The sequence below is a fragment of the Meleagris gallopavo genome, chromosome 1, assembly GCF_905368555.1.
Source record: "Meleagris gallopavo chromosome 1, MGAL_WU_HG_1.1, whole genome shotgun sequence".
In the NCBI taxonomy this organism is placed as follows: domain Eukaryota; kingdom Metazoa; phylum Chordata; class Aves; order Galliformes; family Phasianidae; genus Meleagris; species Meleagris gallopavo.
In genome coordinates this window covers 57,985,724-58,005,461 of record NC_139404.1, presented here as the reverse complement: position 1 = coordinate 58,005,461, position 19,738 = coordinate 57,985,724, and the positions used below count along the sequence as shown (strand labels likewise).

Genomic DNA, 19,738 nt, shown 5'->3' with positions numbered 1-19,738 from the left:
TGGTAAGAACTTTCAAAATGATTAAATAGAAGCCAGTAAAAAACCCTGAAAATTAGGTGAAATGGATGGATTGATAATGTGTTTTTTTTGAAAATTAGTTCTCCTACTATTGCTCAAAAAATGCATCAATAGAAAGAAGATCAGAAATAACTGTTTCTTCCTTTTGAAAAAAATACCTTAATGACTTTGAAAAAAATAACCTAATGAAAACACTTTGTGCTTGCTCAAAATAATGAAGAAGTTTGTCATTCTTTAAAGAAAAAGTTTTGTTACTTAAAAATAGTGAGTGAAAACATTTCCATATACTGAAAAAGAAATGTTCCAGGGGAAATTTTGTCCTGATATACTAAGTTTTGTTTTCTTATTGGTCCTGGCCACTTTCTTTGTACATGTCCCTGAGACATGTATATTGCCCTCAGTGCTTCCTAGAAGCCAAAAACCAGCCAGTGTTACTGATTCTATAACCTCTGGTAATCATAAGGAACTGTGGAGGAGGAAAGTTCTTTGACAGCTCTTTATAGAATGACAATGAGAAATACAGTAATCCTAGACCTTTTGGTCAGGACCCCACAGGTTTCATATAACTGCATTTTAAGGCCAGGAGTCATCTTTAGGCAATGCAGACAAAATTAAGGGTCAAGAATCTACTGCTTGAACATATAGAAGCCAGTCTATTCTGAAGCCCAAGATAGAAAGAAAGATAATGGGAAAACAGTTAGTCACTTGCTAAGAGTGTGATGGTGATAGTTTCATCATCAGATGGATACTCTACAGCCAACCAAAGTTGAGAACACAGAGCACAGTCTATCCTATGCTACTGTCTGCAGGGTCGGTGGAACTCTAAATCTACCTGTGTTCTAGGGTCCTAGTTAACATTTTGCATAGACCTAATAATAATTTTACGGTTGCTCAGAGCAAATCTAATGGTCCCTGAAAACTTATTTAATATGAGGAAGGGAAGCAATTGTATGAAAACAGTATTTACCCAAAAGACTAGAATGACTCATTAGATACATTTATATGTGGGTTTTTTTTCACTTTACAGTGCATTATTGAAAATAAATATAAACTTTAACAGCTCTCCTGAAACCACTTAATCCATCATATACTTTCTCTGTACAGTTCTGTGGTTTACTGTTGTGAAAGTACAAAAAAAGCTATGCAGTGCAAAATACAATTCTTATTAACTACAGTTACTGTTTCCAGTAAAACATTTTGATAAAAATATCTCAGGCTTTTGAGTTAGCCTCAGGATTATGAGCTTTTCAAATTCTTTTAAAATTACTACTATATATTTTACACCAACCATTTGCCGAATTTGATTTCTCTCAAATCAGACTAATGTTTGTGATACAGCAGAAAAGTGAAGAAGTAAAAAATGCACATTCAGTACAGGAGTAGGAAGTTTACAACAGTTTTGCAAATTAAACCTTTTATATCTCTTAATAAAGAGTTAGAAAAAGCAATATATTAATTGACTAACTGTGCTAAGTTTTTATTAAGAGGATACTTCTGTGAGTGCACTCACAGAGTAATTTGTGCACTGGGCCCTAAAGCCAATGGGCTGGTTCTGCTAAATATGTACTCTACCTTGAGATAACTAAGAAAGCAGTAAAAAAAAAAAAAAAAAAGTAGAATTATAATATTTTGCATTATTTATATTTATCACAGACAAGCAACTAATTGAGGATTGTTTTTGAAATTAGATATTTTGATAATTTTGCAGCCTGATTTTTCATAGATGCAGAGCATCCATAAACCTAATTTAGACACAGTAGTCATATGGTATTGTTATTAGCCATACAGAAAACAAAGCAATAACGCAACAACAACAAAACAATAAAAAAATTCTCTGCACCACCCCCCCCTCCAAAAAAAACAAGCACCCAAAAGCAAAGAAACAAAAACAACAGGGAAAAAATTGAGCAATTATTCCTTTGGTGTTTGACAACAATTTAAATTTAAGGAAATGAAAATTGAAATATCTAACTACTTAGGATGAAACATACAGGATACTCATAGATAACAGTGAAATAGTTAAAAAGATGTTGCTCATTGCTGAACACTTATGCTACATTTGTGAAATTGTTAGCTTTTTGGATATTAGGTGCAAGAAAGTGCAAAGAATATTTAGTCAACTGTTACAGTACCACATTACAAAAAGTATTTCTAGACCACAAAGGCCACAGCTGTTATAATTTGTATTAAGATAAATGTATACACAAAATAGCTTTTCAATCTCCGTATACATATCTACGTATCTATATCAGCATCACAAAACCACTGGGAAAATGATCTAGGCCATATTGTATTTTAAATATTAGACAACTAGAGAGAATAGAGAAATGAAATTCTGAAAGGTAGCTCTGTATTTATGGTGATGAAAATACAACCTTGAAAAGGAAGGATCAGTATTTAGCATTACCAACCCTCCCTGGGAAATGCATTTCTCTCTAGAGGCAATGGATAATAACTTTGAACAGATGTGAAAAAACTTCAGTTGGAAGTTTTTTTTAACCATTATCGTTAGTGCTTTTAATAATAAAAAAGGAATATCTGAAAGCTCTATTTGCTTATTTGGCTTTCCTTTTTATGTGTATGAAATCATTTTGAATTACTCCTTTTTGTTGCCTTAAAAAAAATCTAAAATGTTAAGAACAGCCTTCTCAGCATCTCCAGAGCAGTCGAAATGTTTTAAGGCATAACTGACTGCTGTAGGGATCAGTTAAAGGAATGGAGATGGCCGGATCTTTATTAACTCATTTTGTGTCAATCCGGCCAAACTAACAAATGCCAAGGTGTTCTTTGCTCCAAAGACCCTTTTCCCCTTCGTAATCAGATTGATTTCCACAAATTTTTCCATTTGCATAAAACAATCTTTCATTTTTCTCATGTATGACAATTCCATAAAAACACTGTTTTGAAAAAAATACTATTCTCACATGCATCTCTAAATCTTACAAAGAAAAAGCCACCACTCCAACATTTTCCTAGTTGCAGTTCAGCTTCCAAAATCTAAGGTCCAACCATTCAGTCTTTTCTATGCTCTTAGTAATAAATAAATAAATAAATAAACAAATAAATAAATAGTCTGAGGTTAGAATGTTAAAAAAAGTTAAATCTACAAAATAATATTCAGTTCTCTTCCAGTTTTTATATCAGCTCACTCAGCAGATGATTTGTTGTAGTTTCTCTCAGTGTGTATTCCAATAAATGAATTGTATTGTTTATAAAATTATTACATTTCAATTTCTTTTTCCGTATATTTATACAAAGCACAACTCAAATTCATTTTGGACATCTAATTTGAGGTAACAAGTGAGGGACCAGAGACACGAGCTACGTATTCAGTTAAAAGTACTTCAAACAATCTAACGGTCTCATACTAAATAAAGAAAGATAAAGACGTTTTTTTGTAACCACAGCTTTTGTTCATGTTTTTGAATACCTAAAATTCATAAAATAGTTTATGTCACATCAGAGCATATTCACACCTACAGTTTGGCCTGATTAAAGACTGAATACGGGATGCAAAATGCACACAGCAAACAGGCTCTACTGAAGTGCTAGATGCATCGGCTTGGGAGACCTTTACATTTCTGTGGAGCTACAGCGACCTCCACAGAAATCCACATAGACACATTTACTGTCCATAATGACACACTCACATCTGTTGTTCAATGTCATGCAGAGCTAGTGGTTAACTGAAGAAAAACTGCTATCAAATACAACTGCTGGCCTTGGTGCACATGGTAGCTATGCCAGACAGTTTAATGAGTTCCTGTAGGTGCAGCAGGCATCCTGATTGCTGGAATATTATAACTGCATAGATCCAGTCACGGGACCTCTTCCATAAAGGCTGAACTATAACCCAGTGAAGCCTGTAGGTCCTACTCAGACAATGTGGCTTCAGAGGACATTTGATCAGTTTCCACCCTGTTCAAAGAAAGAACTTCAAATAGTCAAAATGTGACAGTAATTACTGTTGTTGTTTTTCTTCTTCTTTTTCTTTGTCTTTGTCTTTCTTCACCTTCTTCTTCCCCTTTCTTTTTCTTTTTGTTTTTCTTTTTCTTTGTCTTTTTCATTTTCTTTTTCTTCTTCACCTTCTTCTTCCCCTTCTTCTTTTTCGTTTTTCTTTTTCTTTGTCTTTTTCATTTTCTTTATCTTTTTCTTTCTTCACCTTCTTCTTCCCCTTCTTCTTCTTCTTTTCCTTTTTGTCTTTCTTTCTTTCTTTCTTTCTTTCTTTCTTTCTTTCTTTCTTTCTTTCTTTCTTTCTTTCTTTCTTTCTTTTCTTTTCTTTCTTTTCTTTTCTTTTCTTTTCTTTTCTTTTCTTTTCTTTTCTTTTCTTTTCTTTTCTTTTTTCCTTTCTTCCTTTCTATTTCTTTGTTTCTATCTCTTTCTCTATTTCTCTCTCACTTCCTTTCTTCCTTTATTTCTTTCTTTTTCATGCAATGTTCATCTTGAAGTGTTATCTTGAGAAGTCATATAAAATTTAGTTCAATTTAGATGAGATTTACTACAAGAGCCATATATGACTATTTGCTCTCTCTCAGAAGAATTAAGCATCAAAATCTGCAGTGGTTTTGAATTGCTTTAGGGAGTGTTCTTTTTGATTTCTATATCTATTTGAATATATTGGATATGATACCGGATATATACCAGAGAGAAAACAGGTGAGTGAATTTTTATGAGAAAGGATTATATTTGGCTCAAGTCAACTTCATTCATATGGTAAGAAATTATTATAAACTGTAATATAGGACTTAGAATAGGAAAAAATGTATTTTAATACAAAAATATGGATGCAGTTCATTTGTGGAATCCAAACCTGTTTATGTAGATGTGAGTTACATGGGAGCACTGGACACTGAACATGATGAATCCACTCTTATTCCCTAGGGTGTAAGCGGTGGTTTTGGTGATGAACAAGATCCCTGGCTATCAAAACTGGTTGCTCGGCCAGGTAACTGCAAGAAAAACATTAATTTTATGAATGTCATTAATCTGGCCATGACTGATACTCATTGCAGAGGATAAGGGAATCCCTCAAAGAAGAACCTGAGTCACAACCAGACCCTTTCTGGGTCAAAGTCTTCATGTGAACTAACAATGAAAAGAAATTTCCTGGAGACCTAAAAATTCCTCTGACTCCTTCACAGGAGTGAAAGATAGGTACCAGGATAGGTAGCTCCTTTACCAAACATATATAATTCAGAGAAAACCAGGAACATCTCAGAAGAGGCTTCAGTTTTGCATTGACTCAGTTTCCCCATCCTCATACTCTTCAAATATTCTACTGAAGGCTTGATTTTTTTTCTATCACTGGAGATACTGTGCAGCAAAGCAATACACAGTAGGGAAGCCAAATGTATTATGCTGCCTAAAACAGCAAATAATTTTTCTACGGAGAGTAATCTGAAGAAGGTCTCAATGGTATCCTCTGTATCCTAAAGCAGGGCCTGCTGCTTGTTGAGTCTTCAATACAAATCTTTTCAAACTCAAAGCTGATTAGCATTTTGTATATAGAAAACCAATAAGATATGGTCACACCAGGCTGAAGATGGAGTCCAAGCCTGGGGAGTTGTAGATACAACCATCAATCCATATGAATAATCTTCCAATAAAAGTCTACTTGAGTAAATCTAGAGGTAGTTGCTATTTTTCTTTTTTTGCCTCTACTTAGCATAATTAGCCAGTTTCAGATTACTGTTTTAGCATCATAACTGTTAATGTTGAAGATTTTTTAATAGAAAAAGATTGCTTTTGAACTGCTTACAAATGATCTCTTAAAAATGTATGTAAGATCAAAATCTCAGGAATTTTAAAGGATTTAATGTTACAGTGCTGTAATGTGTAGTATCCTCATGAAAATGTTTGAAATGGCATGTTTGAAATAAACCTAAGCAACTAGACATAGGTTGTGCAGAGAATATTATAGCAATGTGATAGATGGGAAGTTGCAACCATGATGTGCTGATCTTCATGATTCACAGAAGCACATAAATAGGAGAGAGAAAATAACCCTAAACATGCAATACACTCCGGAGGAAAAAATTGTGCTACTTCTTACCTCTACCAATGGATGCCAGTGGGTTATTGGTTTACGTGGGTAAGCCAACATTTCATTCCAGTGATCTCTTCCAAGCCCTTCAGCATCTATTCCTGTCCGACATACTCCGATGACCTCATTGTGCCCTACGCTGAGAATTGTAAAGAAAGAGAATTATTTTTTAATGCAGTTTTAATAACATTTGTTGTATAATTCAGGTTACTAGTTTCATCAACATAGAATATATGTCCAAGATTTTCCTGGTATTTATTACAGATATTAGTTTTAGTGGATGTGTGGCAATAAGAAATTCTGTAATACCATCCAAAACCTCCAGCCACTCCCAGACTGTTTCTAGGAGCTATAAAAATAGCAATGAAGACTTAACCTTTGCCACTGAAATTTTACAGATCAAAACACTCAAGAAGAGCACGCTTAAGTTTTGTTGTAGGGGAAGGTGATGGAAGATGCCAGGGAATAAATTCCTGCTCCAGATGTTTCAGATGTAATTCACACTACATATCCTAGATCTAATTAATGTCATTGGAATTTCTGCTAAAAATGTGAAAGACAAGGTGTTATAGCAGTGAGGGTTTACCTTCAGAATTCCCAGCAGTGTCATAGACTTGTTGAGGGAACCCGGAAAGTCCTTTTCTTTACTTCCCTACAAATACTTGAGACTAACATTTCCTACTTTCCATTTAGTTAACATTTTGAAGGGAGCAGCTGGAGAGGACTGAAGGTGCATAAGCTGCTCTACATTTCTCCCCTCATTGGTGTTGCAGTATCCCTTTCACATCTTAATGTCTTCCTAACAGAATTTATAGAAGCAAAATCAAATCTGATGGTGAGGAAAGATAATCTGACATTTTGTATTAGTAAACTAGACTTTCACTGTTTGTTTGCCCTGCAATCTCAAGAGCTCGTTACTAATAGCCCTGGAAAGAAGCAGACTTGGATCAGACACAGTACTGTCAAATATAGTCCAATTCACCTTGCAATATTTGAGCTGCTTTGAGCAGGAGTCTCCTCAATTCTCAGTAAGGATACAGATTAGTTGAAGCTAATATGTGTAATCAGTGAGGGATGAACTGAATGATTCATCCAAATAATTAATTGTGGCTTAATTCAATGAGGCAATTAGGCACCTAATTTTTTCTTAGGCATCTAAATTTCCATTGATTTCAAATACCTCACATTTAAATAGAAACTGGAGGCACAAGTGTCTTTTAAACCAGGAGCCATAACTGACAAACTTTTACATTGAATAGCATCTAGATGGGGACAGAAATGCATGTCACTGCTAGAGGCCAGTAAGGAGTTCTATCCAAGTTTCTTCCTTACCACAGACAAAATGGACCGAATTCTAAAAGTAGTGGAGGCTTTAAAACTCTTCAGGAAAGGCACAAAAACTTTATTTTTTGTGACACTGTGACTTACTTGAAAGTTCAGGGAGGTAGAAGTCAGTTGCTTGCAACGATTAGATAATGTCTAACTGAAGATTAATGTTCAGAGAGAAAACAGTGCTTACCGATCATAATCCATCACTGCAATGGAGAGGCTGACCTGGTCCACATTCTCTGGAGGGATATCAAAGATGATGGCCTCGTTATAAACTGGATTGAGCGTATTCTTCTTTGTGGTTGTTTTCCGCTTTTTCAGTCTTCGACCCTCACACATCAGTGACACTTTGACATATGGATCTAAGTAACAGACAATAAGTGTGTACTTGGACTCAAAGCCATTCATACATGTAGCATATATACAATATTTCTGTAGGTATGTCATACTTATAAGACATAAAATGCAATATCTTTAGTTACCTTGAGAATCCATGCTTCCAATATGCTGTCAATGCAATGGAAACGCATAAACATTCTGAATGGATTTGCCAAACACCACACTAAAGATAGCAGGTATGAAGGCTGCCCCAAAAGTAATGTCTCCTATTTTATTATGTTGGTCCTTTATGTCAGAGACAGATGTTGGTGGTATGTCAGTAGAGATTGAACCTTCCTGACAATATCCTATTACATTTTGTTGCTGTGCAACTGATAGCAGCAGAGGGGAAGGCTGACAAAGTGGCATCTGACATGGAAGAGTGTATGAAACAACAGTGTTTTATTGTGAATTCCATGCAGAAAAAAACACCCATTGAAATACTTCAGCATTTGCTGAATATTTATGAAGACCGATTCTTCATAACAAGATGTGAGAACAGCGAGGAGGTAAGAGGTGCATTTCAGCAGTGATGCTGTCACAGCAGCTATGAAATTGTGAGTCACTTCTGCTGGTGCAGATATTTATAAGCATGGAATGGAGGCTCTTTTTCATTGCTGACAAAAATGCAAAGCTAATGGTGGAGACTATATTGAAAAATAGCATTTTGTAGCTGAGAATTTCCTCTATCAAATAGTGTTATTGTGATCTTTGTAGCTGTTGTAGTTTCCATGGAAATAAATAGGAGGCAGTACTTTCAGAGTGACATACATAGGTGTTATACTCATTCTGATGCTACTTCCATTCAGAACCATGCTAAACATGCACTAGAAGAAGAGGTTTTTTGTCTTCTTTCTGAGTAAGCTCTGCTATGCTGCTTAAAAAAGAAGTAGATTCACCTGATGCACCAGTTATATCCATTGCTTTGAGATTTCTGCATTTGATGACTGTTAATGTCATTCTCCCAGCAGTAGGCAAATAACAAAGCGAAAACATGATCTCACCCAAATCTATGCTTTCCTGAAAGAGAAAAGCAATTATTAGAAATCTAATCACACTGCCAACAATTCAGTTTATTCCATGCTGAAATTCAGAAATATTTTTACCATGAAGAGAGGCATCTTTTGATATATTTGAAGAGAACCAGAAACAAGAATATTTGGAACATACAGAAAGCGTACCAATAGGATAATATTTTAATTACAGGATCTAGAGTTACTAAATGGAGAATTTAAATCAAAAGCATAGCCAAATTTTTTTGGAAGTGTTCGTGTTGAATTCACAGTTAGAAAAGCTGCTGAATGTAGAATTTCACGCTCTTCTCTTGGAAAAACTCAGACTCCATTATCCCCAGTATAAGAAATCAAGTGGGATATTTAGATCACACAGATTTCCTTGCATTTTAGCCACTGAAATGAATGCAGCAGTTTTATTCCTTCACACATGTATGTATCTGAAAGGTTCATCCTGTCTGGGAGCTTCAAAAAGATGAATGTGCTTCTAAACATTACTAGCCTTATTGATTTTACTCTGTTTAGTGGATTGTTTTGTTCTAGAAGAAAAGCAAAGGAGGTAGCACCTCAAACTTTCCTGCCTCAAGGACAACTTCCAGGAGGATCTTACACTAGGGAAGATAGAAAAGAAAGGATCTTGATAATACTCATGGAGAAATAGTATCTATGCTGTGACAATGTATTGTAAATTAAAAAAAAAAATGCGATGCATTTTGTCAGATGCAACAACATCTGACAAATGGGATCTAAGGAAGAGAGTTCTATTAATTTTTTTTTTCCTTAATTATACACAAGAACATATAATTTCCTAATATCACACAAGTTTAGCTTTTGAGATATTGGTTATATTCTGAATTATTTCTGTTCTTTTAAGATAGTAAATAACTTCCTATTCCTCCTCCTCAAACAAGCAAACATAATTAACCCTCCTACAACACGTTAAGAACAAGTCAGGATTTTTAAATAATAGCTTGTAAAGATCTTGTAAGGCCATCAGCTCAGTGAGGCAGCAATTCTCAAGCATGCTCATATGATCTTGAAGGATTATTTTTAACTTCACTAAAATGCTTATTTTTAATTCACATCTTTAGTATTTTATCTGTCAGACCAGCAACTACCCTGAGATTACAAATTTGAGTTGAGCTGGATTTATGTTGCAGCTGATCTGACATCAGAAGGTGAGCATGATAAATTTTTAAATGATGCATGGTAAAATAATTATTTCTGGGTAGATGACAAACATGTTGCTTATAGCTATGAGTCAGAGTGAGGATTTTTCACATTGTTCAGCTACATATATGAATTCTTACTAGCTTCCCTTGGGTTAATGCTTTAACCTGAAATAGATACTTCAAATCTTTCTTGAATAAAGATGGACTTAATCACATGCATAGGTAGTTTTTATTCTTTTTTTTTTTTTTTTTTCCTTCTAGAGAGAAGAATGTAATTTTAAAATAGCTTTAAAATCTCTGTTGCACTGTTAATAAAAGATTGACTTTTGTGTAGGTTGATCAGTTCACAAGTTCAGTCATTTTGCTGTGATTCTGTTCTAAGTATTAAGAGTGGTGTGCATGTGAACATTCTCCATGGGTAGATTTCATGCTTGTCAGGATTTCTCAGGATTTCAAAATGATTTAGCTCATCCAGTCTACATAATAGAGCCATTTTGTACCCCCCTTTGTCCAGTTTCTTACTTTGCCACACAAACTGCACAATTTTGTACCACAGAATACACACACAGATAGTGAACAAATTCACTTTTTTTTGATTGTGAAAAGATAAAACTTCAACAAATGAAGTGTAATCCTTTTCAATTATTTAATAAGTGATAGTTGTCCTGTGTTATACTTTACAGGTTTGTCATATGTGGAATCTGTGTTTTAAACACAGTTTCTGTTGCTACCATTTCTTTCTGAATTCAGACTGATCACTGGTCCTCATATATGTATATGAAAGACATCTCATCCTTTTCTTTGAAAAGAAAATGCACTTCCCCCACATTCAGCTATCCAAAGTGTGAAGTCTGAGTTGAAGGAGGTGATGAGGATGGTTGGATCATGGAGCACAGTGAGAAGATCATGAAAAAGACTGAGAGGGCATAAATTCTTCCTCCAGGGAGTTGATTTGTGTAGGTGAATAGAGAGAAAATCATTTTTTTGCAAGATGGGAGAATGTACTTGAATCTTCTATTATTACATTCTGAAGATAAATTATATACACTCAGAAGTCTGAGTGAGATTTAATGATAAACAACAGTTCATACAGGACTATTTGCCATAACTTAAATGCGTTTTAAAAAATGCATTGCTCAAAACACTTGCAAAGCTTGTGGTGGTTACTCTATTTTCTAAAGACTTATGAAAACCATCAGTGCTTAACAAAATGACAACAATTTGATACTAATGCTCAGTCCTTTTTCTTTCCTTTCTAAACCCTGCATACTGAATATATATATTATATCAGAAAAGAACTTGTAAAATTCTCTGCAATCAAACCCGGTGTTTTTGACTACAAAATGATAAGCAACATGCCTAATACAAAATAATGCCTGGACAATGAATGAGGGTGAGGTTTTCAGCCCACACATCAGGCCATGAAAAGAGGAGTACTGAAGTTACCAGAGCTCTGTAATCTGTGATACTCTTCAGTTTGAAGTAATAAGGGGTGAGTTTAGGACTTGGAAAAGGCTGTCTACCATTCCACTGTTTATTCAGGCATCCCTTGAGACCTATGATCTACAGCCGGAGAAAAGGTGTCTCACATCACCTTGAAATATCTTCTTTTCATATGGCAGAATAATACTCACGCTACATGTGCTATGAAAATAGGTAAATTCTGCAGTAGGCTAGAATACATACTATTTCAGATAAACACCCTTGTCTATGTCAAAGACACTTATGAGCACCTTTTCCTAAGATCAGAAAGCTAGAAATAAAATCAGTAGCTACACTGCACTGATCTGTAGACACCATATAACTCTTCTGGTAAAGAAAACCTGCTGTGATAGATTATTACCAGAGGTTAGGAGTTCCCATGGTCCTCTGAGGTCAAATACATATTCTTTCAGAATCCTTTGAAACAACTCTGATGCTTTTCTCCTTTTGATTTAATTTGATACTAGTTGCAGCATTTGCTCATTTATTTATTTATTTACTCATTTATTTATTGTGGTGTCTTTTTTGGTTAGCAAGGAATTGAAATTCCTAATATTTTTACTAAATTTCTGTTCTGAATATCTGTCTAGACTGGTAGTCTTTCTTCATACTTGGGTGAATTCTTATGGTTATATGTTATGGTTATAACTGTAAGAGTTACGTTAGGACCTCTAGAAATTATCAGGCAACTGAAAACAAAGATATTAAAAGTAATATAACTAAAATACATATTCTTTGGAACTCATTCACGCAGGGTGAAGCCCAAGGATCATGAACTTTTAAATTTTCTTTTGAAGGGTTAAGGATAAAATTAAGGATGATATATAAAAGCATCAGAGATAGGGCACCACATGAAATGGCTGGGATATCACACATTTTCTTTTCTTTTTCATAACTTGTGTGCTAGAGGGTCATGAATTTGGAGATAAATACACAAGTTCAGACATAGATAATGAACAAAGTAACACTCAACATATAAACCTTTTTTGAAAGTCTTTAACATATAAACTTTTTTTGAAAGTCTTTACCTATCAACCTGACTATCATGAGTAATATTTTTGAACACCTTGGGTACTTAAGTATTATTTCTTTTAATTGAGATATAAAAATAGGATTTAAATTACTTCAGAATCCCATTGCTCTAGAAAATTTGTATTCCTCTCACTGTATAATACACTAGGCAATTAAGTTCACAGACCTCATCTGACATGAACCCTTTAGTATGAGCTAATCTATAAAAGCTGAGGTACAGACAACATCTTTAACTATATCTGCACTGCAATCCACTTCAAAAAACCATGACTCAGGGGACATAGGCCCAAAACCAGCAGCAGCCTCTCATGCAAATCTGAACTATTCTTCAGACTGCTTTACATTTACCACATATTCTCCTATAACTTTTGTTAGAGCAGTATCTTGGTAACTCTCATGACATTTTCTTCCTTTTCTTGGCCTATTTTGATATTTTTTTCTTCTTAAACTATACTCAGATTTTAATTAACAGGTAGTTTTACAGATGCTTGTAATCACTATCCCTCCCCATCAAATTACAATAAGAGGTACAAAACCCAGTAAACAAAGTATAAAAACATCAAGCACAGCTGCACTAATACAGAAAAAAGCAATTGTTGGTACCGCATATCTTTTTTTTCCTTTTTTTTTCTTCCCCATTTATTTTCCTTTTGTGTATGGAAGACATCATAGACAACTAAGGAACTGGAATGGTGGTAAGCACTACACCAGTTTCAGTTATTTTTATGACTCCCAATCTACCACACAATTCAATCCATTTTCTGTTGAATCCATACAGCAATGCTAGAAGAAAACAAAACAGAGGAAACAGACTACAAGCGTGTCTGTTAGCTATACAGATTAATTTGATTTTTTAGATACAGAATGTAGATTCTTTTTTGAATACCATAATTATCATCCTACAAAAGCAACCACCCCATAGTGGATGTGCTAACCAGTTACCAAGTATCTGTACACATTCATTGTTCTATGTCTGTTTGAGATATCGGGATATCAGCCCAGAGGTTGGCAAAGTTGGACAAAAAATCATCCTTATTCTATTACTTTGTCATCAGACCCACCAGAGAGCAGTACTCACACCTTCACATTTAGCTCTGTGCAAGCATTTCTACAGAAATGTTCCCCAGTTATGTCATAGACAGAGTAGAGCATTGTAAGGAGAAGTTTGAAACCTTTGCAGAGGAGCACAAATCAGCCCAATCAAGTTTTCAGTTGTTGCTGGACAAAATTCTGCTATTTCTCATAGAATCATAGAATTGCTCAGGTTGGAAAAGACCTTAAAGATCATTAAGTCCAACCATGATTAATCATTCTGATTAATTTGTCCAGTCTTGACATTAAATTTAATCAAAGATAACATTTAGCTAAGAATACCTACAAATCCAGTGAGAAAGTTAGTAAGAGATGATATCATGTTCAGGGTTGTTTCTTTTCACATATTATCATCCATATCCTAAACTGAATGAGAAAAATTATTTACCAATTATGTTGCCAGTGAGAGAATCTTCATAGCGTCCTGCTGAATGTGAAATAAAGTGTCTTTTTTACAATAATTTTGTAATAATAATAATTGGTCATAAATGTATTCTTGCCATTTGTTTAGGTGGTGCTTGTTCCTTGCCTTTCCCTTTCTTTTTCAAGTTTTGCAATTCAAATAAAATCCTAACAGCAACTCAGTACAGACTATGACAAAGAACAATGTAAATGTTACTGGAACTCAAAATTGCATATACTTGTATTGGTATTAGTGTGTCTTTTATTTCTGTTGTTAAAATAACAGCAATTTGCATAATAACTACTGCTCTAGAAATTGAATTCCCTATAAACCATCCATGTTAATTTCATGGTCATAATCTACAATAATTAATAATTTTAATTTTTAATCTCTATGTTACTATTGAGGACTACTTTCCCAATAGTTCCAATTTAAATGGTGTTTTAATGATTACAAGAGTTGATTACAAGAGAAAATTCTTAGAGTGGTGTTAATTTATTTTACACTTAATTCCTAAAGAAATGATTTACACATTTTTTCTTTCCATTTTCCTGCAGTATGTTGAGTGAGTGCCTGTACTAAGTAGTAATCATTTTTTAGTTGTCATAGAAATTATTCAGATATATACATTTCTGAATTCTTAGCTGTTCATATTAAAAATTTAAAAATCTTTCTGTACAGTATGCAAAAATAATATCAATAGTAATTATAATAATAGTAACAATAATAATAATAAAGCAGTGGCAGAATTAGACCTTTGGACTTTTTGAATACTGTTTTCTCATCTATGCATTTTGAATTTGATGTTATTTATGCCAGCACAGACATTGCCAAAATTGCATGACATCTGAATAGGACAGCTAATTCTATCATCTCTCAATGGGATTTCACTTTGGAAACCTTGTTCTCACGGCTAATATTTACTTCCCTCTCCTGTTATTCTTTGCATACAAAATTCAACTCTTTTTCTTCTTCCCAGCACCACTTATTCATTGAGTGGGTCTCCTGGGAAATGAATCAATGAAATTTGTGTTTGTTCTTGCCTCTGTACAAGACGGTGTAGAGACACTGGGGTCTGTTGCTCCATAATGACTGTGTCTTCCTCTTCAGGAGGCCTAATGTTTGTTTTAGCCCAATGTCCTGATTGCTGAGGGTAAGAGTAGCTTCTGATTGTGATTCTGATCACAGAAGGAGAGATAGTAGTTAGGGTCCTGCAGGTTGAATGCTTCCAGCAGGAGACCAGGAAGCCTCCTGGGTGCTGGTTTTGTCAACCCTTCTGTACTTAACTATCTGCCTTGTGCACGTGGGGGGTAGTTTCATCCTTCTTGCCAGCAAAGAAGCTCATTCATGCCTCAGAACACCTACTAACAGAGATACTTATGTGATCTAAATGTGGCGTCTACTGGCAGGTGAATGGAACAGTAACTAAGTAATTTCAGATATATTCATCTGAAAGAGCAATGCATTGATTGCAAAGAGAAAATCAGTAGCAAGAAATTCAGAGGTCACTTAAGGCCCAGCTACCACCTGGATGCAGAAATATTAATTTCCTCAGGGTAAACCGCCCACTTCATTCATCTAATATCTCTTACATTTAAGGTAGATCAAAAGTAGCAGTTAGCTTTTAGCAAGGCAGAATATTCAAATGATCTGTTGTTTCAAATGAAAAGAAATATTCAACAATTGAAGCTGCTTTCAGGGGCTAGTAAGAATTGTCTTTTCTGGCTATGAACCGGGCTGAAACCAGTCCAAATCTAAATAAGAAACCTAAGCACTTTTCCTATAAAGACTGACCAGAGTATACTCTCATTCACCGAGCAGCAGGTAATTATATGGATCTTTTGTATTATCAGGATTGATCAGAAATGACAAGTGCCAGCTATTCTTGGCTGTAAAGGCACTGTTACCTTTACAGAAGTAATAAATGTTTCTGTGCTTACAAGACTTTACTCTTTCACATGTGTTTAACGTTATTTCACAGCTTTTATGGACATTTCCTGAAATGGTGAGGTAAAACAATTCTGATGAGGATTGCTAATTGCAGGGCGTAGTCCCCTACATTGCCAGTAATAAAACAGCTTCCAATAGTTCTGCTCTTTGAATGTCAGTAAATAAGATAATCCAAATAATGTGGCCTCAAGGTTTGACTACATAAGAGAAATTGTTATTAGCTCAGTACCAATATTGCATTACTCAGTCCAGTGTGCTACTTTTATCCACTTATAAAATTGTAAACTACACAGAAAACTAAGTAAAGCTGCAATAGCTCATGGTGAATGGGCTTCAATTGTGTTTGATTTACTTTCCACCAATATTTTGACATTAGAGGCAAATGTTTCCAAAGCAGTCCATCAATTTTCAAATAAGAACCAGAAGTTGATGAACTTTCACATCCAGAAAATATTAGATCATTTCAAGAATGTCCTTTTTGCCTAAATGATTTTATGATACTAAGTACTGGCACTTAAATTCTTCCTAGCAATTCAAAAAAATGGGTTTTCTTCTTTTTGTTGATTTAAAAAAAGACCAAAAACATACAGTATATATATATTGGTAATAACAAACTTCAGAAATATATGCAAAGCTTGCAAGCACTTTACAAAAAAAGAAGATAGATATGTTGGCTAAACAGTTCATGTGATATTGTTTGCCTTGGATGCTATGAAATAGTTTCCTACAGTGTACTAAGAATTACAGTATACCAGTATACTGCACAACCTTTGCAGGTGGTCCAAAGCTGCCTCTGGTTTGTCTTTTAATTCAATCAATCAAACAAACAAAGTAAATAATGGATTATTTATTGAGAATTCAACCACCCTTGTTGAAGCAAAACTGGGAGGTATTAATATCATCAGATATCTAGGATACTTCTTTTCCAAAGCCAATTTTACACCAAATTTATCTTGGTCATTTAACATTAAAAAATGAAACTGCTTTAGCTCTTACAACAGGTACATGCTACATATTATACAATAGCTGCAGGTTTCCAACAGAACACATAACAGAGAAACAATGATATGAATGAAAAATTAAAGGAACAAAATACAAAATACAAATACAAAAGATGAATAAATATCAACGGTTGAAAACTATAGAACTGAGTATGTGAGGTACCAATCCTGCACTTCATTAAGTCATTTCCAATGACTATTGTGAGGGGGAAAAAAATGATTCAAATTGTGGTTTACCACACAGTCATTGGTTTTACGGCCAAAAGGATTCAATGCATCCACTCAGACTCACCTTCCCCAGGTTGTGTGTTTCCTCTACCAAATAAAAACTCCTTATGGATGTGCAAGCAAAGCCTCTAAAGATGTCTGCCTGACAGTCTTTACACAGTGGAGAATCTCCTGATCTGCTGCAGCAACTTCCTTCACAGTAAAATTTTGTAGTTCATTTCTTTGGTAATTCTGTCTAGTGGATCTTCAACGCCTAGACTGGGTCATAAAAATACATTTTTTCCAAGTAGACAATAAGAATGTTTTTAACTTCATTATATCTTCTGAAGAGAAAATCCTGGATATGAAAGAGATGCAGAAGACTAAAAGCTGAAGAGAAACCACTTCTGCTGTACTTTTTTAAGTTTTGGACCAATTTTCTGATCCATCACTTCTACATTTTCTACTACTTAACATTTAGCAAACGTATGAGCAAACCACTTGTGCAGAAAGCATGTCTGAACAGTAAATCTGGAAACTTCATACAACATACAACAAAAGAGAGCAAAGATGAAGAAAGAAGAAACATGAGAGAAATATATTTGCATGTGGGTATCTTGATTCCTCCTTACAGTGAAAGTGCCTTCCTGTTGAGAACCCCAGTTTTTTTTTTTCTTTTAAATTATAAGTTTTTTTTATGAAAATAGAAGTACGCCTGCCTTGGATATAGTTATTTTTTACTAATTGCAAAACCATCCAGATAACGTTTTTCAAGGCTTGATCCAAGTTCCATTGACTCTGGCAAGTGTTAGTTATTTAATAGCTAGTTAGTGACTCTGGGAAACTTCAGATCTGATATGCAGCACTGTAATTCCCCACTGACTAATATCTTACGTGCTGTTTCTTGCTGTGCAGGATTGGATCCCTCATCTTACAGTTTCTGAAATGTCAGAATTAGTAACCTTTATTACTAACAAAATTTTAATCTACATGAAACAGCAGAAGTAAAACACAAGGCAACACACTGCACATATAGTAACAGGACACCTTATTGGAAGGCTCTGTTTTGACAAGATAAAAAAAAAAAACAACAAAAAACAATTACACCAGTTTATTACATAATTTGCTGAGAATTAGGTGAAGCTTGTGAAAGTGCGTATAGTCACTGAATGCTTGAAAATATTTTGTGTGTATGTCTTTACTGTTAATGATGAAAGGAAAATTTATGCACATGGAGTACTACCAGCTACAGTGACAGAAAGGCTGAAATCCAAATGCTAGATGGTTTCTCTTAAACTTCATACAGAGTAAAATGAGCAGAACAAACTAAGTACTGCATCTGCATGTACTAACTCTTAGTGAAGAAGAAACTTTGATTAGAATTCAGTGCCAAGATTAGCAAATTTTTTCATCCAGATGTATATTAGTCTCTCTATAGTATATCTCTCTCAACAGCATCATCTGCTATGCCATTTCAATCTGCCTAAAATGATGGAACAGTCCAGGGATTCTAAATTAAATCTGAAATCTAGTTATAAGCTAAAGACACACTTGTCTTGCACACTTGCAAAAAAACAGTGAGCATATAAATTATTACTAAGGTGTTAAAGATAATACCAACACTTGAAGAAATATATATGTATATAAATATATATATATACAAATATAAAAATATTAGTACTACATTATCTCAAGGCCTTAAACACAAATTTAACTTAAAGATCGAGAACATCGTTCTTAAGCTGAAATCTGAGTTTGATCAAAAAAGCATACAGAGATGTGGTTTTCTGGAGGTGTGCCAGAGACTGTTCACAGCAATTTGGTAAACCCACAGCTGAAATAAATAATTATTTTCTTGAATTCACAACTGAAAACTGTCCTCATTATGTTCTGCTGTCTGGTCTTCTCCTTTCTCAGGAAATATGTCACTCGTGTTCAAACTAGTGAGCAAATCCAAGTCCTTGTCCTCTTAGTCATGCACACCTGGATTCCACCATCCAGCAGGTATGCACAGCATGAGAATATTTGGAGAAGAGATATGGGAAGTCTCTGGCTCTACTGAAGAAATGGTGTGAAGATTCTGCCTCTGATGCAATGTCTAATATATCTTAAAAATGGGGATGACAGACTATTTTGGTTATCTCCACAGAGCAGTGGAGGTGAAAACTTCTATAAAAATAGCAATTTAGTTGAAAATACCAACCAGTTCACCAAAACAACCAAACCATCTAAAAACAGTGTTTTGCCGTTTCTTCTCAAATTCTAACCAGGGAAGATTTTTAAGTTAATAATGATAATGGTTGGGGACTGGTGAGTTTTCTGATGATAGTTTCTCATCCATTCTATGTGTAAATTGTGCAGGCCTTCTTCTCTTGCAACAATAAACAACAAATAATTTATATTTCCTAACTCTCCTTGCTTGTGTCTCTCGAGTTTTGCTAGTAACCAACAGCAACAGAGACACATCTACTGGGGGACCCTAAGCAAAGGGCAGCAAGCAAAGAATTTCAAGCATTTTTAGCCTCTCTTTTCTCTCACAAGTTTCACAGCTATTGAAAATCTGCTAACAAGAGGAGAATGGGCTCTGTTTCTTAATAGTTGGTCACTTAGAAGGACAA

General features: G+C 34.7%; 1 protein-coding gene across 1 annotated transcript in view; it reads right to left on the bottom strand.

The window, feature by feature from the left end:
- Positions 1 to 249: 249 nt before the first annotated feature.
- The window catches only part of SYT10 (synaptotagmin 10), a 37,683-nt gene continuing 18,194 nt past the window's right edge, over positions 250 to 19,738 (bottom strand). The window contains exons 4-7 of the mRNA XM_085229181.1: positions 8,668 to 8,788; positions 7,581 to 7,752; positions 6,071 to 6,200; positions 250 to 4,967 (exon numbers count right to left, since the gene is read on the bottom strand). Of these exons, the coding sequence (XP_085085307.1) occupies positions 4,896 to 4,967; positions 6,071 to 6,200; positions 7,581 to 7,752; positions 8,668 to 8,788 (495 nt within the window). The 3' untranslated portion in view covers positions 250 to 4,895. The remainder of the gene's footprint in view (positions 4,968 to 6,070; positions 6,201 to 7,580; positions 7,753 to 8,667; positions 8,789 to 19,738) is intronic.